This window comes from Meles meles, chromosome 10 (assembly GCF_922984935.1).
Source record: "Meles meles chromosome 10, mMelMel3.1 paternal haplotype, whole genome shotgun sequence".
Taxonomy (NCBI): domain Eukaryota; kingdom Metazoa; phylum Chordata; class Mammalia; order Carnivora; family Mustelidae; genus Meles; species Meles meles.
In genome coordinates, this window is record NC_060075.1 from 44,644,034 (window position 1) to 44,663,779 (window position 19,746).

Sequence of the window (19,746 nt, forward strand, 5' to 3'; positions counted from 1 at the left end):
GACATGAACTCCAAATATAGTAAAAAGCAGTGAATTTGATCACCTGCCAAAACTGATGAACTTCTGATTCAGAGACAGATAAACTTAATAGATTTTTGCCCAAACTGCAGGCAGTGAGACATAACCAATTATAATCTAACAAGTGCCTACATAAAACTAAACAAGGAGGTGGGACAACATGACCAAGGACAGTCTCTCTTTCATCTTTGCTGCTTCTCATCTCCATTCATTTATGAAGCAAAAATACTGAGCACTCATTAAGTGACAGACACTAAAGATATGGCAGTGGATGAGACAAGCAGTGGAAAGCAGTGTGTGGCAGTGGTGGTGTTGGTGGGGGTGAGGATAATAATGTTAAAAGAACTAAAATGTAATTTGATGATAATGATATTGTTAATTATCATAACACTTCAACAAAGTAGATTCTATTATTATTCCCACTTCACAGATGAGAAAAATTAAGAAAAAGAAAATAAAATACCTTGCCCTGGGTCACATAGATAGAAATGGTAGGAAAAAATAATTCCTGGCCCAACTGCTCAACTGTTTGTTAAATAACACACAAAGACACCCCCTCCTTCCCTCCCTATCTCCTCCTCATTCATATATATGTATACATATATGAACACTATCTCATTGAACCTTCAACAAAATTCTTGTAGGGTCAGTATTATTCACCTGGATTATGATTATCTCAATATTATGGTACTGAAAAAGTTAAAAAAAAATAAAAGTAGATTCAGAATAATGTGGAAAACCTCTCCTACTGTTGCCCCTTCCTCTCCTTTTTTTAGACCAAAATCCTAGGAACTCCTCACTAAAAGATTGGAAATGTTTTTTCTAGAAGGTAATAAAGACTAAAAGTTGTTGTCCTCTCTTAAGTTTCTATCTGGGGACCAAAAATTTCAATCAGTACATATTGATCCCAAATCAGCATAGTCCACCACTATCATAAACCCTTTTAAAGTCTGTGAATATACCTACAGACACTGAATCAAAGTTAGGAGAAACCATGGCAGAAACTTTCAAGTCATCTTCTCTCTCAGTCATGGGCCAAATACCTGTAATTTAAAAAGAAAAATGATATTTAATCATAAAGCAAAACTGCTGTATATAGTTTTTTAAGAAGTTTTTTCTATCTCACGTATCAAAAAACAACCCCATAAACATATTCACAAGTTGAACAAAATTAATGCATTACAGAACTAGAAACCTGATGATAATTCTTCCCCTGCTACAAAATTTGAAAGAAAAACTGTTTTTCTCCAAAGATATTGCCCAAAATATGTCCCAGTGACTGAAGAGTGTTGGGAACTTCAATGTTCTCTCCTTAACACTATAGGTAAAAGCCCAAACTATACCCTTTTGAAGATAAGTTTGGTCAGAACTATCAAAATGTAAAATATACATACCCTATGATCTAACAATTCTACTCCTTAGCATTTATCCAATACTCACAGTCACGCCCAAGAAGCTCCTCTGCTGCTGGTAGTTTTTAAAAACAAAAACAAAAACAACCTAAATCTCTATATTTCTATTAACAGGGAAATGGTTGACTAGATTATGGTATGCTGTGCAATAATCCAAAGCCCAAAGCTGTAAATAAGAGTGCTCTCAAACTTTATATACTGATATGAAAAGAACTCCAGGATGTATCTATTAATTAAAAAAAAAAAGCAAGAGGTAGTACAATACATCTAATATGCACATATTTGTATAAAAATAAAAAATATGAAAATTTGGGGCGCCTGGGTGGCTCAGTGGTTAAAACCTCTGCCTTCAGCTCAGGTCATGATCTCAGGGTCCTGGGATCGAGCCCCGCATCGGGCTCTCTGCTCAGCAGGGAGCCTGCTTCCTCCCTTCTCTCTCTCTGCCTGCCTCTCTGCCTACTTGTAATCTGTCAAATAAATAAATAAAAAATCTTAAAAAAAAAATATGAAAATTTTTTTAAAGAATACACAAACACTCCTGATAAAGGTTACCTTTATAGAATGTAGAGGAACTAAGATCTGGGAGTTCTACCCTTTTAAAACTCTTAGAATTATTTTTACCATATTCATGTTATTTTCACAACTTATAATTTCATGACTTAAAATGTTTACAGTGCATAATGAGATATGATGAACAAATGACACAGATCCTAAATAAACAAGAAACATAAATGTATATGCAAATATTTGTGTGTGTATATATATGTATGTATATATATATACATATGTTCATATATATGTATGTATATACATACATATATATACACGACAGACTATTGGCTGTCTACCTAACATCTACTTTCCCCTCCTCCTCCTTTGTGGCAGAGCTATAATTCTAGGGAGGCATTCGCCTTCATCTCAAAGTCACTGGATTGGTCAGACCCAATCATGGTGATTTCATTCCCCTGACCATTTGTTGTTTTAGGCGTAAGCACAGGACTTAATCCTGGCAGACGTGAGGTGAGGAAAAGTTGGGAGTGGGGGTGCTGGCACATGCTTCTGGGAAAGTTATTTCCCCGTAATAAAAAAGGAGACTTGAGAGAAATATCTCTCTTCTTCCCTGTAAATCATATTTGCACATAATACCTGGAACTGCTGAAATTACCCTGTGACCTTGAGAGGAAACACCCCTCACACACCAAGGATAGCTGACTGAAAACATGGAAAGTTCTTGGATGATGCCACAGGAATCAGCTGTCTCACAAAGAGAAGAACTACCTACCATTGTGATCAAGCATTCCCACCATTACTGTAATATTCAGTGTGGGAATTTCCATAACTTATTTAGTAACAATACGAAAGCCTGCTCCTTGCCTACCCAATAACCATTCTTCAGTTCTTTACTAAAAGAAGCTCAGTTTTATTCTGAGCAACGAAGTGCTCAGCTAAAACACTAATTTTCCCAGCCTCTTTTGTAAGCTTGGAGTGGCCAGTGAGATGTGAGTAGAAGCTGCTCAGGGTGTGGCTTCCAGGAAAGATCCTTAAGGGGGCTGACTCAGCTGCAGATGTGAGAGAAGGAGTTCCAGAAGCCATCCTGGACCAATAGATGACCTTGGGAGAGAAAGAACTGGAGTCCCTGATGACAGTGGAACTGCCAGACCAACCCGGATCTGCCCATTGCTGGACTTCTTTTCTATGGGAAAGAAATAAACCTCTGCCTTGCTTAAGCCACCTTATTTGGGTATTGTGTTATGTGCAGCCAGACATAGCCCTAAACAACACATCTCCTAACAAGGTCACCAAGTCAATGCTTCTAGGACTCAATGGTAAAGGCAATTTAGTTATCCTAGACATATTTCCAATAGGGTGCAGAGTTTCATTTATATGCCTCTTTCTTACTGTTCTCTTTCACTTCCTGAAGACACAACTGTGTGGGAGACCATCGCAGTATCATACCCATTCCCTCACACCCCAGGTATAGAATGATCAACTGCTAAATTATAAGGAAATTCTGCCCTTGAAAGTGCCAAACAACAGTTGCTGTTGACTACTGGTAACAGAAATCCTAGGCAGGATTCACACTAATGAGTTGAATATAAAAAGCTTCAAAACCCATGAGCCATACAGAAATTATTACTATAATTTCATGCTTACAACATACATTCCTCATATAAGTTACACACATAAAATCAGCTTCAAAAACACTTTTATTACAGTAGATAATATACACCATGTGTACAACAAAATGTACTCTTTAAATTGGCTTTAAATTTTGCTGAAACTTTTGCTTTGAAGAAATAAAAAAGCTCTAAGTACCAAAAATAATCCACAAGACTGTGAACTTCTTTTTGTGAACTAAAGTCACTATGCTAAATGGCATTTAAATGAATAATGAGGTCATCAAAAAGTTCAGTTTTAACTTCTCATAATCTTCTATAATGAAATGATTCTGTGCTTTTATATAATTACAGGTATTTTAATAAAGAAATACACCACAGTTTTATAAGGATACTAAGTTTTTTCAATATCTAGAAATAAAATATTTTAAAAGTCCCTCTTTCTTACAAGCTGCACTTTGGGTTTTTTTGGTTGTGCATGTGGGTTTTTTTTGTTTGTTTGTTTTGTTTTGTTTTTAGGACTAAAACCAAATGATGATGGCAAAAAAGTGTCAGAGAACTTCAAATATTAACTAAAATTTGAGGTTATATAAATAATGAACTTTGTACCCAAGTCGGTGGGCATATCCCTACCTTAATTAGCAGTTATTTGAAGATACTCAGAAGGATCAAGGTAATGACAACTTTAAAATAGCTCAAACCTTCTCACTCAAGGGTATCACTATGACCACCAAAAAAAAATTTAGAGTTGTAAAGGATTTTTCTGAGAAATCTTTTACACAATTGAGTGTTAATCAAAATATCATTAGCACATTGTTTATAGGAAGGGCAAAATCTCAAGACACAAAATTTAAAGTGAAAAGTAACATTAAATTTATTTAATGAACTCTGGAAATTTAATGTTTCATATATATGCCTCTCTTCTCCAATTATATTTTTAAACGACAAAAAGAGACTCATAATTCCATTAATCCCCAAACACTAGTATCAAGGCGGGGGATGGGGGGGAGAATGTGTATATTGCAATGTGAAACATCCAATTTTAACCATTCACCATTTGAGGGGGGATGCTGACAACAAATGGATTTTCTGTAATTGGAGTTACTTAAAAGACCTCAGTTTCACTGGTTTACTTTCAAAACTTTCTAAGAGAACATGTGAAGCCAAGGCATAATAATTTTACCTTAATAATCATATTTTTAAAATATATTATCTAAATTCCTCTGAATCTGTCTTGGTAATGGAGACTGAAAAATATATAAATCTAGTAAAGTGATTGGATCAGGATTAAGATTGGCTCTTGTGTTTTGGTTGGCCTTTGATGCTCTGCTTCTTTTATTATTCCTACTTGTTTTAACATTTCTCTTATGTGAAAATAGTCCATATTTTTTCTCATTAAAAAAATACTTTTACCTGACTCTGAGAAGAAAACTTAAAATAATGTTTTTCACATGTCCAATTCAAACTGCAGGACTGGTATTTTGTTTCTCCTTTTAATTTACAATAAAATTATACCCCTGTGAATCCCAAAGAAAGATAATATTGAGTTGCTCAAAACTCAGAAACTGAAAATATCATCAGCCTCTGAGTCATTAGAAATCAACATACGCAGGCTACATTCCATTTGGATGTCTAATTAACTGCATACCTAAATAATATCACTAAACTGCAAATTCCTACATTTTTAGTAACAAAGTGGTAACTCATGTACTGCTAGGGTTTCTTTTTAAAAAAGCAACTAAAATGTTTTCAGGGATATTAGAAGTTAACAAATGATCACTCTAAAGTTTAATGCTCTTCTCAAGTCCTAAAACCACTATGCAGAGAAATACTTTGTTCCATTCTTAAAGTTTAAAGAAAAAAAAAATTAGCTCTGTCCCGTTTCACACTAACAAAAGCAGTATCTCAACGTTTTTTTCACAAGCTACAAAATACAAATTAAAGAGCAACACTATTTTTACAAATATGATTTTAATTAAGACTAGAGGAGAAAATTAATATATTTAAAATATTATCTACATACAAAATAAATTTTATAATAAACACCAAAATAATAAAAAGTTGCAAATGAGATACCTTGTGATTTATTAACATCTTTGATGATTTTCTGAAGTTCTTTCAATTCTATATCAAGTTCATCATAGTGTAGTTCTCTAGATTCAACCTTTGGAGCTTGGAACAAAGAAGGGTCTGTCCCCAGGTATGAACACTGCAAGTGACCATCATCACTCAGAGTGACTATCACTCCCTTTAAATCACTACAATAAGAAAGAGAAAAGGAGACATAATTCAAATTTTTGGTGGATTTGACCTGAGCAAAAATATTTTTATTCAATTTAGCTTCAACATGCCATTAAGAAAATGGCCATATAACTATTTCTAAAGTTTTACATCAAAGACTCAATTCAAATATTTCAAACATGATTTATATTTATATAAGCACTCCCAATGTTAGGATTCATTACGGGGGAGGAACAAATCCTTAACAATTATTATAATAGTTGTCACTTTGGGGGACCTAACTACATGATAAATCATGCTCTAAAAGCTTTTCAACTATTGTATCATTTAATCCTCACTCCAGCTCCTACTTGGCAGATTCATAACAAGCATGTGAACACTTGTGGAGCCATTTCCTCATTTTGTAGTTCTCTGTCCATCCCTCTTCCTCCCATCCTTTCACTCTTCCTTCTCTCTTAGTCTCCTTTAACTTTTTTTTACTCTAGAAACTAGCCCTAATATATAAATTATAGATAAACTTAGCATGCCATTTTTTAAAATTGTAAATTTTCCAGAACTTGCTATAAAAAGTTGAAATGAACACTATTTGCTCCCTCCTTAGCTTTCTCAGAAGAAAAAAGAAGTCAACACTGTCATAAGTCATTTTTAACTGATGCATAATGAATTTGTTTGATTTTCATTTGTTATATTTTCTAGTGGCCTTTGCTTTAAAAAAAAAAAAAAAGAGGTTTCTAGTCCCATTCTAAAGGTTAAATATTCATCAAAACTTATAGAAAATCTGAGAGAAAAAATAACTTAAGAATGCTACTATTCATAAGAAAAATATATATGTATGGTATATAAGAGTCTAGGCTTTATTCAGAATGAGTAAGAAATTTTAAAACTCCCCAACTTTGGGTCCATAGCAAGTGGTCAGCTCATCAATTGAAAAGCATAACTTGGATGAGAGGAGATACTGATATTGTTCAGTCTCTTCTATATGGTGACCAGAAGCATCCACTTTACCACCTGCCTTCAACACAACATTCCCTTTTTTTTTTTTTAAACATATGTATGTATACCCAGTCCTTATATTTGACTCAGAAGTCAACAAGTACCTGAATTTTTCCTCTAGTTCTTCAGGCTCTTGATGCATAGAACTTTTAAAATTTTTATTTAAATTCCAGTTAATTAACATATAGTGTAATATTACTTTCAGGTGTATACTATAGTGATTCAACACTTCCATAAAACACCCCAGTGCTCATCTCAGCAGGTGCACTCCTTAATCCCCATCAACTATGTTACCCACCTTTGCTCTGGACACAACTTTCCTATACACAGTTTCTCCAGGGCTTACTTGGGCATGGTCAGTGCCACAAAACCCTCTTGTATGACTTCAGAGGAACAAAGAATAAATTGATATCAATGACTCAACAGCTAAAAAATTAGACTAGGAGTCAGAGACTCTGGGTTCTAACTCTGACTCTACCCCTATATAGCACTCAATTTAGAGAAGTCTTCCTAAATGTTATCTCTAAAATGAGAAAGTGAGACTGGATGAACCTCTAAGGTCTTTAAGTTTTATGAATTGGTTCTGTTAATCTAGCTCAGAAAATAAATACTCCCAAAATAAAATTATTTTCCTAAAATAAAGTGTGAAAAGCAACCCATAGTACCTCTAGGCTTTATCCTTTCTAAGCAGTCAGCTGAAGCCACCTAGTGGCCACGTCACAGAAATCCTAACTTCCAGCTCTGCCAAGTGCATTTCAACAGAACAAACCCTCTGTCCCCTCTGAGTTGTGACTATGGTCTATTCCCCATTCCACCCAATCCCACTAAGGTCTGGAAACTTAATGAGCCCTCAGGAAACTCTAGAACACTGAAGACAAGATCTTTGGTTGGCTTCTAAGAGAATCTGGAGATCATCAGGATTTTTTAATACAAAAGAGTATATCCATTTTATCGTCTCCCTTTGAGTGGTCCATAGTATGTGAAACCTAGTATGACCCAATATAAGCCAACCCTTAGTATTCAAATTTATTTGATCTATGAATTGGATAACTTATTATTGAATCACATTTGTTACACTGTTTTATACAGCAAATAGCAACAATTTAGACACAAGAGATTTATCTAAAAATGTACCTAAACCTATTAAGTTTAAGATAGAAAGAATTTGAATAGTAGTGTACACATTTATTTCTTCAGACTCAAAAAAATCATTACTGGTGCTCAGCCTGTGCAAATATAAAAGGGAGGAGCCAGGGTCTTCCCTCACTGGAAGAATTTAACAAAGGTCACCAGAATGTCTTAAAAATAAATTACAAAACTTGAAGCAATTTACTTTTTTCCTCAGTGCATCAGAATCATCGCATATAATTTAGATAAAATAACAGAAACTTAGACTTCAGTGGAATTCAGTTAAGATTGCACATTTTATTCCACAGGAACACTGTAACAAGTTCTAAAAACTCTAAAATAAATGAGTGGAATTTCTGTCTAAGACATCTATGATGAGACAGACACTTTGAGGCCTAGAACACAGTTAATAAATAAGTCAATCATCACTTGGTATCTTAACTCAAAGAACAAATTTAAAAAAATTTTTTTAAGATTTTATATATTTATTTGACAGAGAGAAAGACAGTGAGAGAGGGAACACAAGCAGGGGGAGTGGGAGTGGGAGAAGCAGGCTTCCTGCTGAATAGGGAGCCCGAGAGGGGGCTGGATCCCAGGACTCTGGAATCATGACCTGAGTTGAAGGCAGCGGCTTAACCCATTGAGCCACCCAGGCGCCCCTCAAAGAACAAATTTTAAAATACATATATCATTCCTAAAGCTAAACCAAATTTAAGTATAAGAAAAAAAGGAAAAACATAATCATGGTGTGTTTTTTTTTTTAATCTTTCTAAAGAATGTTTTATTTAACAATACTATCCATTTAGGTTAATGTGTAAGCTTCTGTGGATGACAGAATTTTACGCTGGAAGAAGTCATCAAGTAAATCAAGTATTGAGTACACTATTACTTATATTGTTAGAATTAACATTCCAAAATTAAGGTCTCCAGATTATTACTGGTCCGTGAAGCACATCAGCTAACCCAAGGCATAAGAATAATATATTTTATGAGGAATCAAGATCAAAATGTTATATTCCTAGGACACATGATAATTTTGTGTATTTAGCAGTCAGGCATGAAAATAAACAACAGAGGTTACTCAGGAATCTGAAAGTAATTGTTTCATCACTCAGTAAACAGATCCCTGCCTTAACAATACATTCAAGCAAAATTCCAGACAGATTTTAAAAGTTAAATTTTACAATATGAAACTACAAAAATATTTATCTGCCCTTGGGATAGAGAGACCTTTTGCTGTAAGAAAGCAATGGAGGAAACTACAAAGGAAAGGATCACTAAATTAAACAACAAAAAAATTTTAAACTTGTTATATGCTTTAAAAAACATGATAAAAAAGAACAAAAGGCAAACTGGGAACATATTGGCAACCAATATAAGGTACATAATTTAAGTTGTACCATATGAAGTTGTGAATATTTAACTGTTTTTGACCTATAAAAACCATCCTGCATATTTCATCCAATATGTAAAGAACTCTTATAAACCAAAAAAAAACCCTCTCAAATCAGTGCAAATGAGATTATATCCAAAAAGGTAAAAGGAAATATATAATTTGTAGTTAAAAATAAGTCAATAGATGAAAAAAAAATTTTTAAAGCTATATTTGGAAAAAAAAAAAGCTATTTGATTCTTTAATCCCTGAAAGTAGAAAAAATTGTATTCAATAATCAGTCCTGCTGTTAGAGAAGGTACATGGAGATAAAAACTCTCATACACTTTTGGAGGAAATGTAAATTTATTAAAGATGCTATTAATGATCATTTTAGAAACATCTATCAAAAGCCTTAGAAATTCCATTACCTTTTACACAATAATTGACTTACACAGTTACTAAAGAATTTTAGAAAAACCCAAATGGTAAGAAAAAGGGGAAATACTTTTTTTTAAAGATTCTATTTATTTATTTGTCAGAGAGCGAGCGAGAGAGAGAGAGAGCGCGCGAGGGCAAAAGCAGGCAGAGCAGCAGAGAGAAGCAGGCTCCCTGCGGATGCGGGACTCTATCCCATGACCCTGGGATCAAAACCCGAGCAGAAGGCAGCGGCTAAACCAACTGAGCCACCCAGGCACCCAGGGGGAAATATTTTTAAAAGCATGATGCTATCTGAAATGGAATGTTTAGAAGCTATTAACAACCATGTTTTACAAATATCTGCTTTCAGAAAAAACAGCTACATATATATAGTGTAAAAGCAAAACATAATATTGCATATGTATTTATTTTAATTTTATAAGATATATAAAATACAGATTAGAAAAAAATTACTGAAATGCTAATAAAATGGTGACTACTTCTGATTAGTGAGATTATGAGCTATTTTTATCCTATCTTATGGTTATAAAATAAGATTTTTTAAACTATTTTTTAAGAAAAAAAAATGTATGTTCCATTCTCTATCCCCACAGACTGAATTTGAATCTGCATTTAAAAGCTAAATGATGGGGCACCTGGATGACTCAGCGGGTTAAAGCCTCTGCCTTTGGCTCAGGTCATGATCCCAGGGTCCTGAGATGGAGCCCCACAACAGGCTCTCTGCTCCGCAGGGAGCCTGCTTCCTCCTCTCTCTCTGCCTGCCTCTCTGCCTACTTGTGATCTCTGTCTGTCAAATAAATAAATAAAATCTTTTAAGAAAATTAAAAGTAAATAAATAAATAAATAAATAAAAGCTAAATGATCTGTGGAATTAAAACTTTAATCCAGTTCTCTATTTTCTGACAAGGCCAATCTATAAAATATGCAACCTGGAAGTATTTGACATAAAGCTCACCAAAGATAGAAAATAGTTACAATAAACAAATGAATGAAAGTTTTAAAAACAAATGAAAAGAGTTATGCAGACTCTAACGGTCTCTTGTCCAGCTGCATTTCACACAGAAGAGAAATATTTTAAGCTAACAAATTGTTAAAGTCTGGTGTTTATTACTAGATATAGTCATCAAAGAAATTTTAAAAACTTAAATATTATTTATTGCATGCAATTTTTGCCCCGCCTCAGGAAGGGTCATACAGTTTGAAGGCATTTTCCTTTAGGCACTATAGGCTGACTCAGTGTGAGCAACCCTGCTTCAGCCCCAAAAGACTAGATTGTGGTCATTTGAATATACTTGGAGTCATTTCATCATGATTCATTTAAGACATCTTCATTTAGCATCTGCTATACTATAGAAGCTACAAAGGTAAATAGGACACTGTGCTTATCCCACTAAAAAACTCCGGCCTAGTTATAAATGAAAACTTATTTTTCTAAAAAAAGAGATCCTGATTTTGACTTCTCCCCTCCAGCTCAAACCTGGTCCTCCCACAGGTCATATTATCTATTTTTCTAAAATTAATACCTAAGTATTCAAGAATCAAATATGGAAAAGAAAAAAGGAAAAGAGGCAAATTCTACAGAACATGTCACATAAATGATATCTGCCTTTAATCTACAAAGTAAATATTAAATGATTATTACTTCCTTTGTTGAGATGAAATTAGCTGACACACCTGGTTGGAATTCTATAGCCAAGGGCATATTTGATAGCCATTTAGAAGTTGCTTTTGTCAGCAGCCTCCAACTTTGTACATTTAGAAAAAAATTAAAATCTTTGGGGGATGGGGAGAAGTTGAGAGGGAATCTCAAGCAGGTTCCATGCTCAGCATGAAGCCCAATATGGGGCTCAATCTCACAACCCTGAGATCATGACCTGAGCTAAAAACAAGAGTCAGATACTTAACCAACTAAGCCACCCAGGAGCTCCTAAAATCTTTTAATGAGAGTTATTAATTGTTAAAATTATCTGAGTTATAAAGCAGATTAATGAATATAGAATCTAACAGGGATATGGCTCTCTTGTTAGTTCTTGTGAGGATGAGTATGTCTTAAACAGTGCCGAAAATTATCTGAGTTATAAAGCAGATTAATGAATATAGAATCTAACAAGGATATGGCTCTCTTGTTAGTTCTTGTGAGGATGAGTATGTCTTAAACAAAAGAAAAATAATTTTCACAATGGAAATACCTCATATCATAATTACACTTATGATTAAAAGCTTTGGAATCTTTAGTGCCTACCAAACTAACCCTAAAACAGAAAAGAAAAGCAGGGGGTGCACAATTTTTTTCTACTCTCTTTTTTATATATTCACCTCTCATTTCTCTGCTGCATTTTATTTACTCATCATTCATTCACTTATTCATTCATTCATAAAGCATTTTCAAACACCTATTATATTCAGGATACCATCTGAAGTGCTATAGGATATACACAATTAAAATCAGAAAATTAGGAGCACCTAGCGGTACAGTCAGTTAAACGTATGATTCTTGCTTTCAGCTCAGGTTTTGATCTCAGTGTTGTGAGATCGAGCCCCACACTGGGCTCCACGCTCAGCAAGCAGTCTGCTTAAGACTCTCTCCCTCAGGGGTGTCTGGGTGGCTTAGTGGGTTAAGGCCTCTGCCTTTGGCTCAAGTCATAATCCCAGGGTCCTGGGATCCAGCCCCACATCTGGCTCTCTGCTCAGCAGGGAGCCTGCTTCCCCCCTTCTCTCTCTCCCTGCCTCTCTGCCTGCTTGTGATCTCTGTCAAATAAATAAATAATCATTAAAAAAAAAGACTCTCTCCCTCTCCCTCTGTCCCTCCCCACCTACATGTGCACACGTGTGCTCTCTCTCTCTCTAAAATAAATAAATTTAATTTAAAAATCATATTTAAAAAATAAAAATAAAATCAGAAATTAGCTCAAAAAGATTGCAACCCCAAAAAAGAATAAGACATGCTCCTATGTCATGGAAGACATAAGTACCATAAGACAAGTATAAAGTACTTTAGTACTCATAAGTAGCAATGTCATTTCTAGCCAAGAGGATCAGGGAAATTTTAATGGTGGAAATTGAAGCTAAAGTTGAAAACTTGAATGTTGCCTATTCTTCAATAACTGTTTCTGAAACCTGAATTAACCCATATGTGATATGTAAGCAACAAAATGATGTCAATAGAACTTCAAATTGGTTCATAATCAATTTTTGCCACTATCTGAATGCTCTGAACTTCCAAGTAGAGTATGTGACCATACACAAAGCACCATGCTTCCACTGTCCTTCACAGATCAGTTTGCGAAGCTGTGAACTCGACTGACGGTGTTTCTTTTTTTTTTAGATTTTTCTTTTATTTATTTATTTGACAGACAGAGATCACAAGTAGGCAGAGAGGCAGGCAGAGAGAGAGGAGGAAGCAGGCTCCCTGCTGAGCAGAGAGCCTGATGCAGGACTCGATCCCAGGACCCTGGGATCATGACCTGAGCGGAAGGCAGAGGCCTTAACCCACTAAGCCACCCAGGGGCCCTTGACTGACAGTGTTTCTTACAGGATTCTCAAGATCAGTGTACATTTTGCTCTTATCTCCTCCACCCTTCCTTTAAGCAAACTTCACCTTTCTGTTTAAAAGTAAAGTCCTAGGGCACCTGGGTGGCTCAGTCAGTTAAGGGACCAACTAGATTTCAGCTCAGGTCTTGATCTCAGGGTTGTAGGACAGAACCCCTCCATTGGGCTCCACGCTCAGTGAGGAGTCTGCTTCTCCCCCTCTCCCTCTGCCACTCTTCCTGCTCACGTGTTCGTTCTTTCGTTCTTTCTTTCTTTCTCTCTAATATAAATAAATCTTTTAAAAATACATTGAAAAATTATGGGGCGCCTGGGTGGCTCAGTGGGTTAAAGCCTCTGCCTTCGGCTCAGGTCATGATCTCAGGGTCCTGGGATCGAGCCCCACATCGGGCTCTCTGCTCCGCAGGGAGTCTGATTCCTCCTCTCTCTCTGCCTGCCTCTGCCTAGTTGTGATTTCTCTCTGTCAAAAAAAAAAAAAAATTTAAAAAAAATACATTGAAAAATTAAAAATAAAAGTAAAGTCCTTGGGGCACTTGGGTGACTCAGTTCACTGAGTACCCAACTCTTGATTACGGCTATTTCATGCTGTCAGGGTCCTGGAATCTGCCTGCACTGAGCTCTGTGCTCAATGAGGAGCACAGAGGGAGATTCTCTCCCTCTCCCTCACCCTCTGCTCCTCCTCCCACTAAAAAGGAAAAAGTAAAGTCCTCTTTTATTCTGGCTTTTTTCTTTTTTGTTTGGTGGGTGCTGTTTTGCTTACTTATTTAGTGCTCCAATTTAAAAACTGTATAAATTTTAAGTGATTCATCCCATGAAAATTTGTTTTTTAAAAACTTCTTACTGGTACACTAATGTGCACACTAATGCAACACTGTGTATCAACTATATCTCAATTTAAAAAAAAAACTTCTGTTAATTTATAATTTATGACATTATAACAAATATATATATAATATTGAATCTTTTAAATTGGGAGAGTAGCCTTCATATCCAGTATGGAGAACATGAGAGAATAAAAGCATGAAGGGAAAAAAGTTCACACTATGTATGTGAAAGAACAAGCAGCCTGGATACATGTGGTAGATGAAATTAAGAGCAGACTGTTGGGAATAAAGCCACCTAAAGATCTTAACCATTACACTATGCAATTGTGGAACAAGTGAATGCTTTTGAATTGGTGAGTGACATGAGAAAAAAATGCTTTAAAAAGATATACCTTAAAAGGCTCAATATTGCTCAAAAAAAAAAAAAAGTTGATCCTCACCAGAATGATTAATAAATGCAAGACAATCCAAATGAAAATCTCCAGGCTTTTTTTTTTTTTTTAAGAAACTAACAAGCCAATTTCCACATTTCTATGGAAATGCAAAAAACCTAGAATGGCAAAACAATCTTAAAAAAGGAATAGAGATGGAGCACTTTCATAAAATGACATCAGGACACACTATAAATCTACTGTAATCAAGACACTGTAGCATTAGCATGAGGATAAATAGATCTACAGAATAGAACAGAGACTCCAAAAACAAACCCATACTCATGCAGTCATTCGAGTTTCAACAAAGAGGCCAAAGCAATTCAATGGGGGTGAGGGGGGGGGTCTTTTTAACAAATGGTGTTGGAACCATTGGATATCTAAATGGGAAAAAGAAACTTTACATTCTATACAAAAATTAATTTGAGGTGATCATTGACCTAAACATACGGGATAAACCTATAAAGATTTTTAAAGAAAACATCAGACAACATCTTTATGACCTGAAACAGACAAAGATTTCTTACAGATATACAAGTAAATAGAGAGTTAGAAAATAATAAGTTACAGGAATATAAAGTACTGCATAGGGAACACAGTCAATAATATATGGCTTTGTGTGAAGGCAGATGGTAACTACAATTCTTGTGGTGAGCATTTGGGGATGTATATAAACGTCAAATCACTATGTTGTACATCTGCAATTAATATGTTACTGTATGGCAACTATGTTTCAACTTTAAAAATTAAAAGCAATTTCTGAGGATGTGGAAAGCAAAAAATCACTAAAAATAATAATTAGATTTGTTCATACAAAATTTCTCATCAAAAGATACCATTAAGAAAATGAATAGACAACCCCAAAACTGGAAGAAAATTTTCACAAAACAAATTTCCGACAAAAGATGAGTGTCCTCTGCATGAACTACTATAACAAATGAAAAAACATCAAAAAAATTTTTAACTGGGCAAAAGACTTGAGTAGACATTTCACAGAATAAAGGATAAAAATGGCTGATAAACTAAGAAAAAGATGCTCAACATCATTACTCAATAGGGAAATGAAAATTGAAATCACAATTAGGTACTATCTCACATATATTAGAATGTTAAATTAAAAAGCACTAGGGTGCCTGGGTGGCTCAGTGGGTTAAAGCCTCTGCCTTCGGCTCAGGTCATGACCCCAGGGTCCTGGGATCAAGCCCCGCATCCAGCTCTCTGCTCAGCAGGGAGCCTGCTTCCCTTCCTCTCTCTCTGCCTGCCTCTTTGCCTACTTGTGATCTCTGTCTGTCAAATAAATAAATAAAATTAAAAAAAAAAAAAAAAGACTGACAGCACTAAATATTGGAGATGATATGGAGCACCCAGAACCCTCATACATCCATGGTGGGATATTAAATGGTTTTACTACTTTGCAAAGGGCTTACCCGTTTCTCATAAGATTAAACACATACCACCCCTTTGGCCCAGCAATTTTATACTCCTAGTTAATTATCTAAGATAAATAAAATATATCACTTCTCGGCCTTTTGGCTAAGATCAAGTGTAAGATAAATAAAATATATGTCCACAAAAAGGCTTATACAAGAGAAGGGAAAAAAACAAATTATGGGATATTCATTGAATGGGACACTACTCAGCATTGAACAATAGGGGTGCCTGGGTGGGTCAGTTGATTAAGCAACGGACTCTTGATTTCAGCTCAGGTCATGATCTCAGGCTCCTGGGCCTGAGCTCCTTGTCATGCTCTGAGCTCAGCAGGAAGTCTGCTGTAGATTCTCCTCTCTCCCTCTGCCCTGTCCCCTGTTCATGCACTCTCTCTTTCAAATAAATACATCTTTTTAAAAAATTATAATTAGCCAATGTTACATACAATAAGAAAAACTACTTGAAAAATATTATGCTGAACAAAATAAGACAGACTTAAAAATTATATACTGTGTGATGTCATTTATATGAAATTCTAGAATATGCAACATAAATCTATTATGAAAAAAATATCAGTAATAGTGGTTACCTGGAAGGGGGTTATTAACTGAAAAGGGACACAAGGAGTATTTTTCTTTTCTTTTTTTTTAAGATTTATTTATTTTACTTGAGGGAGAGAGAGACAGCATGAGTGTGAGGGACAGAGAGAGTCTTAAGCAGAGTCCACACTGAGTGTGGAGCCCAACACAAGGCTTGATCTCAAGACCCTGATATCCTGGCCTGAGCCAAAACCAAGAGTCCAACACTTAACTAACTGTACCACCCAAAAGCCCCAGGAATATTTCTGATCATGGAAATGTTCAATAACTTGAGAGAGCTATAGATTACACAGGTAAATCCATTTGCCAAAACTATACAGTTAAGGTTTGTGCCTTCCAATGTACATAAATTTCACCTTTTAAAAAAGGAATAAAAAATAGGATAGCTGAAGGTGTGAAAAACATGGCAAACATGCCAGGACTTTGATAATTACTGAAGCTAAGCACTAGGTACAGTAGAATTCATTATACTATCCAGTAGAATTCATTATACTATCCACTTACTTTGTATATATTTGAACTTCTCCACAATATAGATGGAGGGGGGAACAGCAAATAAAATGTATACAAACACTATGTGCGTGTGTGTATACACATATGTATATATATAGTGATATATATATATATATATGTGTATACTATATACTATATACTATGTGTATACACACACACACATAGTGTTTGTATACATTTTATTTGCTGTTCCCCCCTCCATCTATATTGTGGAGAAGTTCAAATATATACAAAGCAAGTGGATATATCACTATATATATACATATGTGTATACACACACACAGAATATATATATAGAGAGAGAGTATAGAGTAAAATATGTATATAGAGAGAGAGAGGAAAGAGAGACAGAGAGGGAGACATCATCAACACACTACCCACAGAGATTATATATAAAATCAACCATGACACGACCTGGGCCTGTCTAACATTTTTGCTCTATATTTAAGCCATATAAGTTCTCTTCCCCACTCCCACACTCATTCAACCCTCTCATTCATCCTGCCCATTCCTCTTTATCAGTGTGGTAGACTGCAAAGATGGCCAAAATATTCTCCCTCTGTGTATCCAGTGGCTCTTGCAATGTGACTTTACAGCTTCTCTCATCAAGTGGTGAAGCCTATTTCTTCACTCCTTGAATTTGGACTGAACTTGTATCTTGCTTTGGTTAAGAGAATAATGAGATCAGCCTGCATCAGAGGGGGCTGTAATCCAGTTCTGTGTGTCCTTAAAAGAGCCAAAAAAGAAGACACAGAGAAAGCCAGGTAAAGACAGAGGCAGAGAGTGACTGGAGCAATGAGTGTTCAAACTAAGAACACCAAGGGTTGCCAGAAGCAATCAGCAACTAGGAGAGAGGCATGAAATAGATTCCCACTAAGAGCCTGCAGACAAAACCAGCCTTCTTCAAACATTGATTTTGGACTTCTGTCATCCAGAACTGTGAGAGAATAAATTTCTGTTAAGGTACCAAGTTTGTTGTAACTTGTTACAGCAGCCCTAGGAAACTAATACACAGCACAGAGCCACAGAATCAATCAGTCAAAAGTTGATGACCCACAGAATAATGACCTAAATAACTGTTGTTTTAAGCTACTAAATTTTCAGACAGCTTGTTACAAAGAAAAGATAATTGACATGATCAGCCTTCCAAATATCGCCTTTTTAAAAAATTCTCTTCCACAGCTGATCTTATTACTTACAAATAAAATGGACCACTTCACTATCCCCACTACATAATACTTCTATAATAGCATTTATAAAATGTTATAGCATTATTTTTTAACTTTGGCATGTTTGTCACCTTTGGTCAGCCTGTAAACTCTCTCAGAATAGAGATTATGTGACAGTGAATTTATATCCCTCAATATCAAACACGATAACTTCATCTATCTGAAATTTTCTAAAAGAATTCACTCTAAATTCATCTTTATAATACCTGTTTTTAGATATAAAGTAATCCAAAAAGACCACAACATTCCATACAGGAATTAATAATTACAGAATAAGACCCTTGAGGTCAATAATAGAATACACCCAACTTTATTTACAGTTATCTAATATCCCTTCCTTATTCCTTCTAGTAATCAAACAATAAGGCCATGCCAAATGTAGTGGCAAGACACAATATGCAGGTGGTAGCTCTGACCTGGCACTGAGCCTTCTATGTATAAATGCCAAGAAAGCCATATGCAAATACATTCTCTCCCAAAGAAAAGAAGAAACCTTTATAAAGAATAAGTTCAAGGCAATTAATCTTTCTACAAATAAAACTAGATGTTAGAGTCCTTCCCTGATGCATGAAAGAAGACATGATTCTACGCCATGATTTTCTACCGCATTAAGCCTTTAAGAGGAATTAAGCCAGGCATTAAACAAACCACCTGTGTATGTTTAGTATGTATGTGTTAAGAAGTTATTTTTGCAATTTTTAAAAATAATTATGCTTTCTTTGTCCTTCCCTGCATGAACATCTCTCAGGCAAAGCATCATACCAATACACTTTGATATACATAGCTCATACTGAATATGAAAATCTGGGAGCCAGGAAGAATCAAACATAGAATCTAAATTTCCTGATTCACAGTGAGGTATTTTTTCATTGACCATTCCATGGTGACTTCCTGAGAACAGAAAATTGAAAACAAGTTTTAAGGTACAATTTGAGTTTATGTAAATAGTTTTCAGTTATTGCTATCCATAATTAGCTTCATGATAATCAAGAGCTGGATTATTTAATGGGAGAGACAAGGTAATTAGAGTGTCCAAGAAAAGACAAGTAAAATGGGGGAGCCAAGGCCAGCTTCCAAAGATATCAAAGTAGCAAAAATTCTGCAAAAAGAAGTTGTCACAGCAAATTGCAGAAATTACAGAAGTTGTATTGGAGAGACAGAACAAAATATCTCTTGTAGTAAAAAAAATTCCAAGCATCAAGAACTCAGAGATCAAGAACTAATTCTTATTAGACTAACTAGAAAGTCAGCACAAGGCTATCTATATGCTGCATATTACTAATTATATATCCACAGACTAAATAAGAAAATTGCTAACCAGGAAAAAAAAATAATGTAATTTCTTACAAGTACTTATTTTGTGCTGCAGAAGCAAAATGTGTTGATAAGGATTTGACTCAACTCCAACTTCTTTCATTATTGAAAAAGATATTTATTTATTTATTTAGCACCTA

The 19,746-nt window shown here is 35.1% G+C and overlaps 1 protein-coding gene across 4 annotated transcripts in view; it reads right to left on the minus strand.

The window, feature by feature from the left end:
* The window catches only part of BBS9 (Bardet-Biedl syndrome 9), a 466,978-nt gene that overhangs the window by 272,547 nt on the left and 174,685 nt on the right, over window positions 1-19,746 (minus strand). For all 4 annotated transcript variants that reach the window (XM_046020573.1, XM_046020572.1, XM_046020574.1 and 1 more), the window contains 2 exons: window positions 5,624-5,805; window positions 985-1,061 (listed from right to left, as the gene is read on the minus strand). In XM_046020573.1, coding sequence (XP_045876529.1) covers window positions 985-1,061; window positions 5,624-5,805 — 259 coding nt within the window. The remainder of the gene's footprint in view (window positions 1-984; window positions 1,062-5,623; window positions 5,806-19,746) is intronic.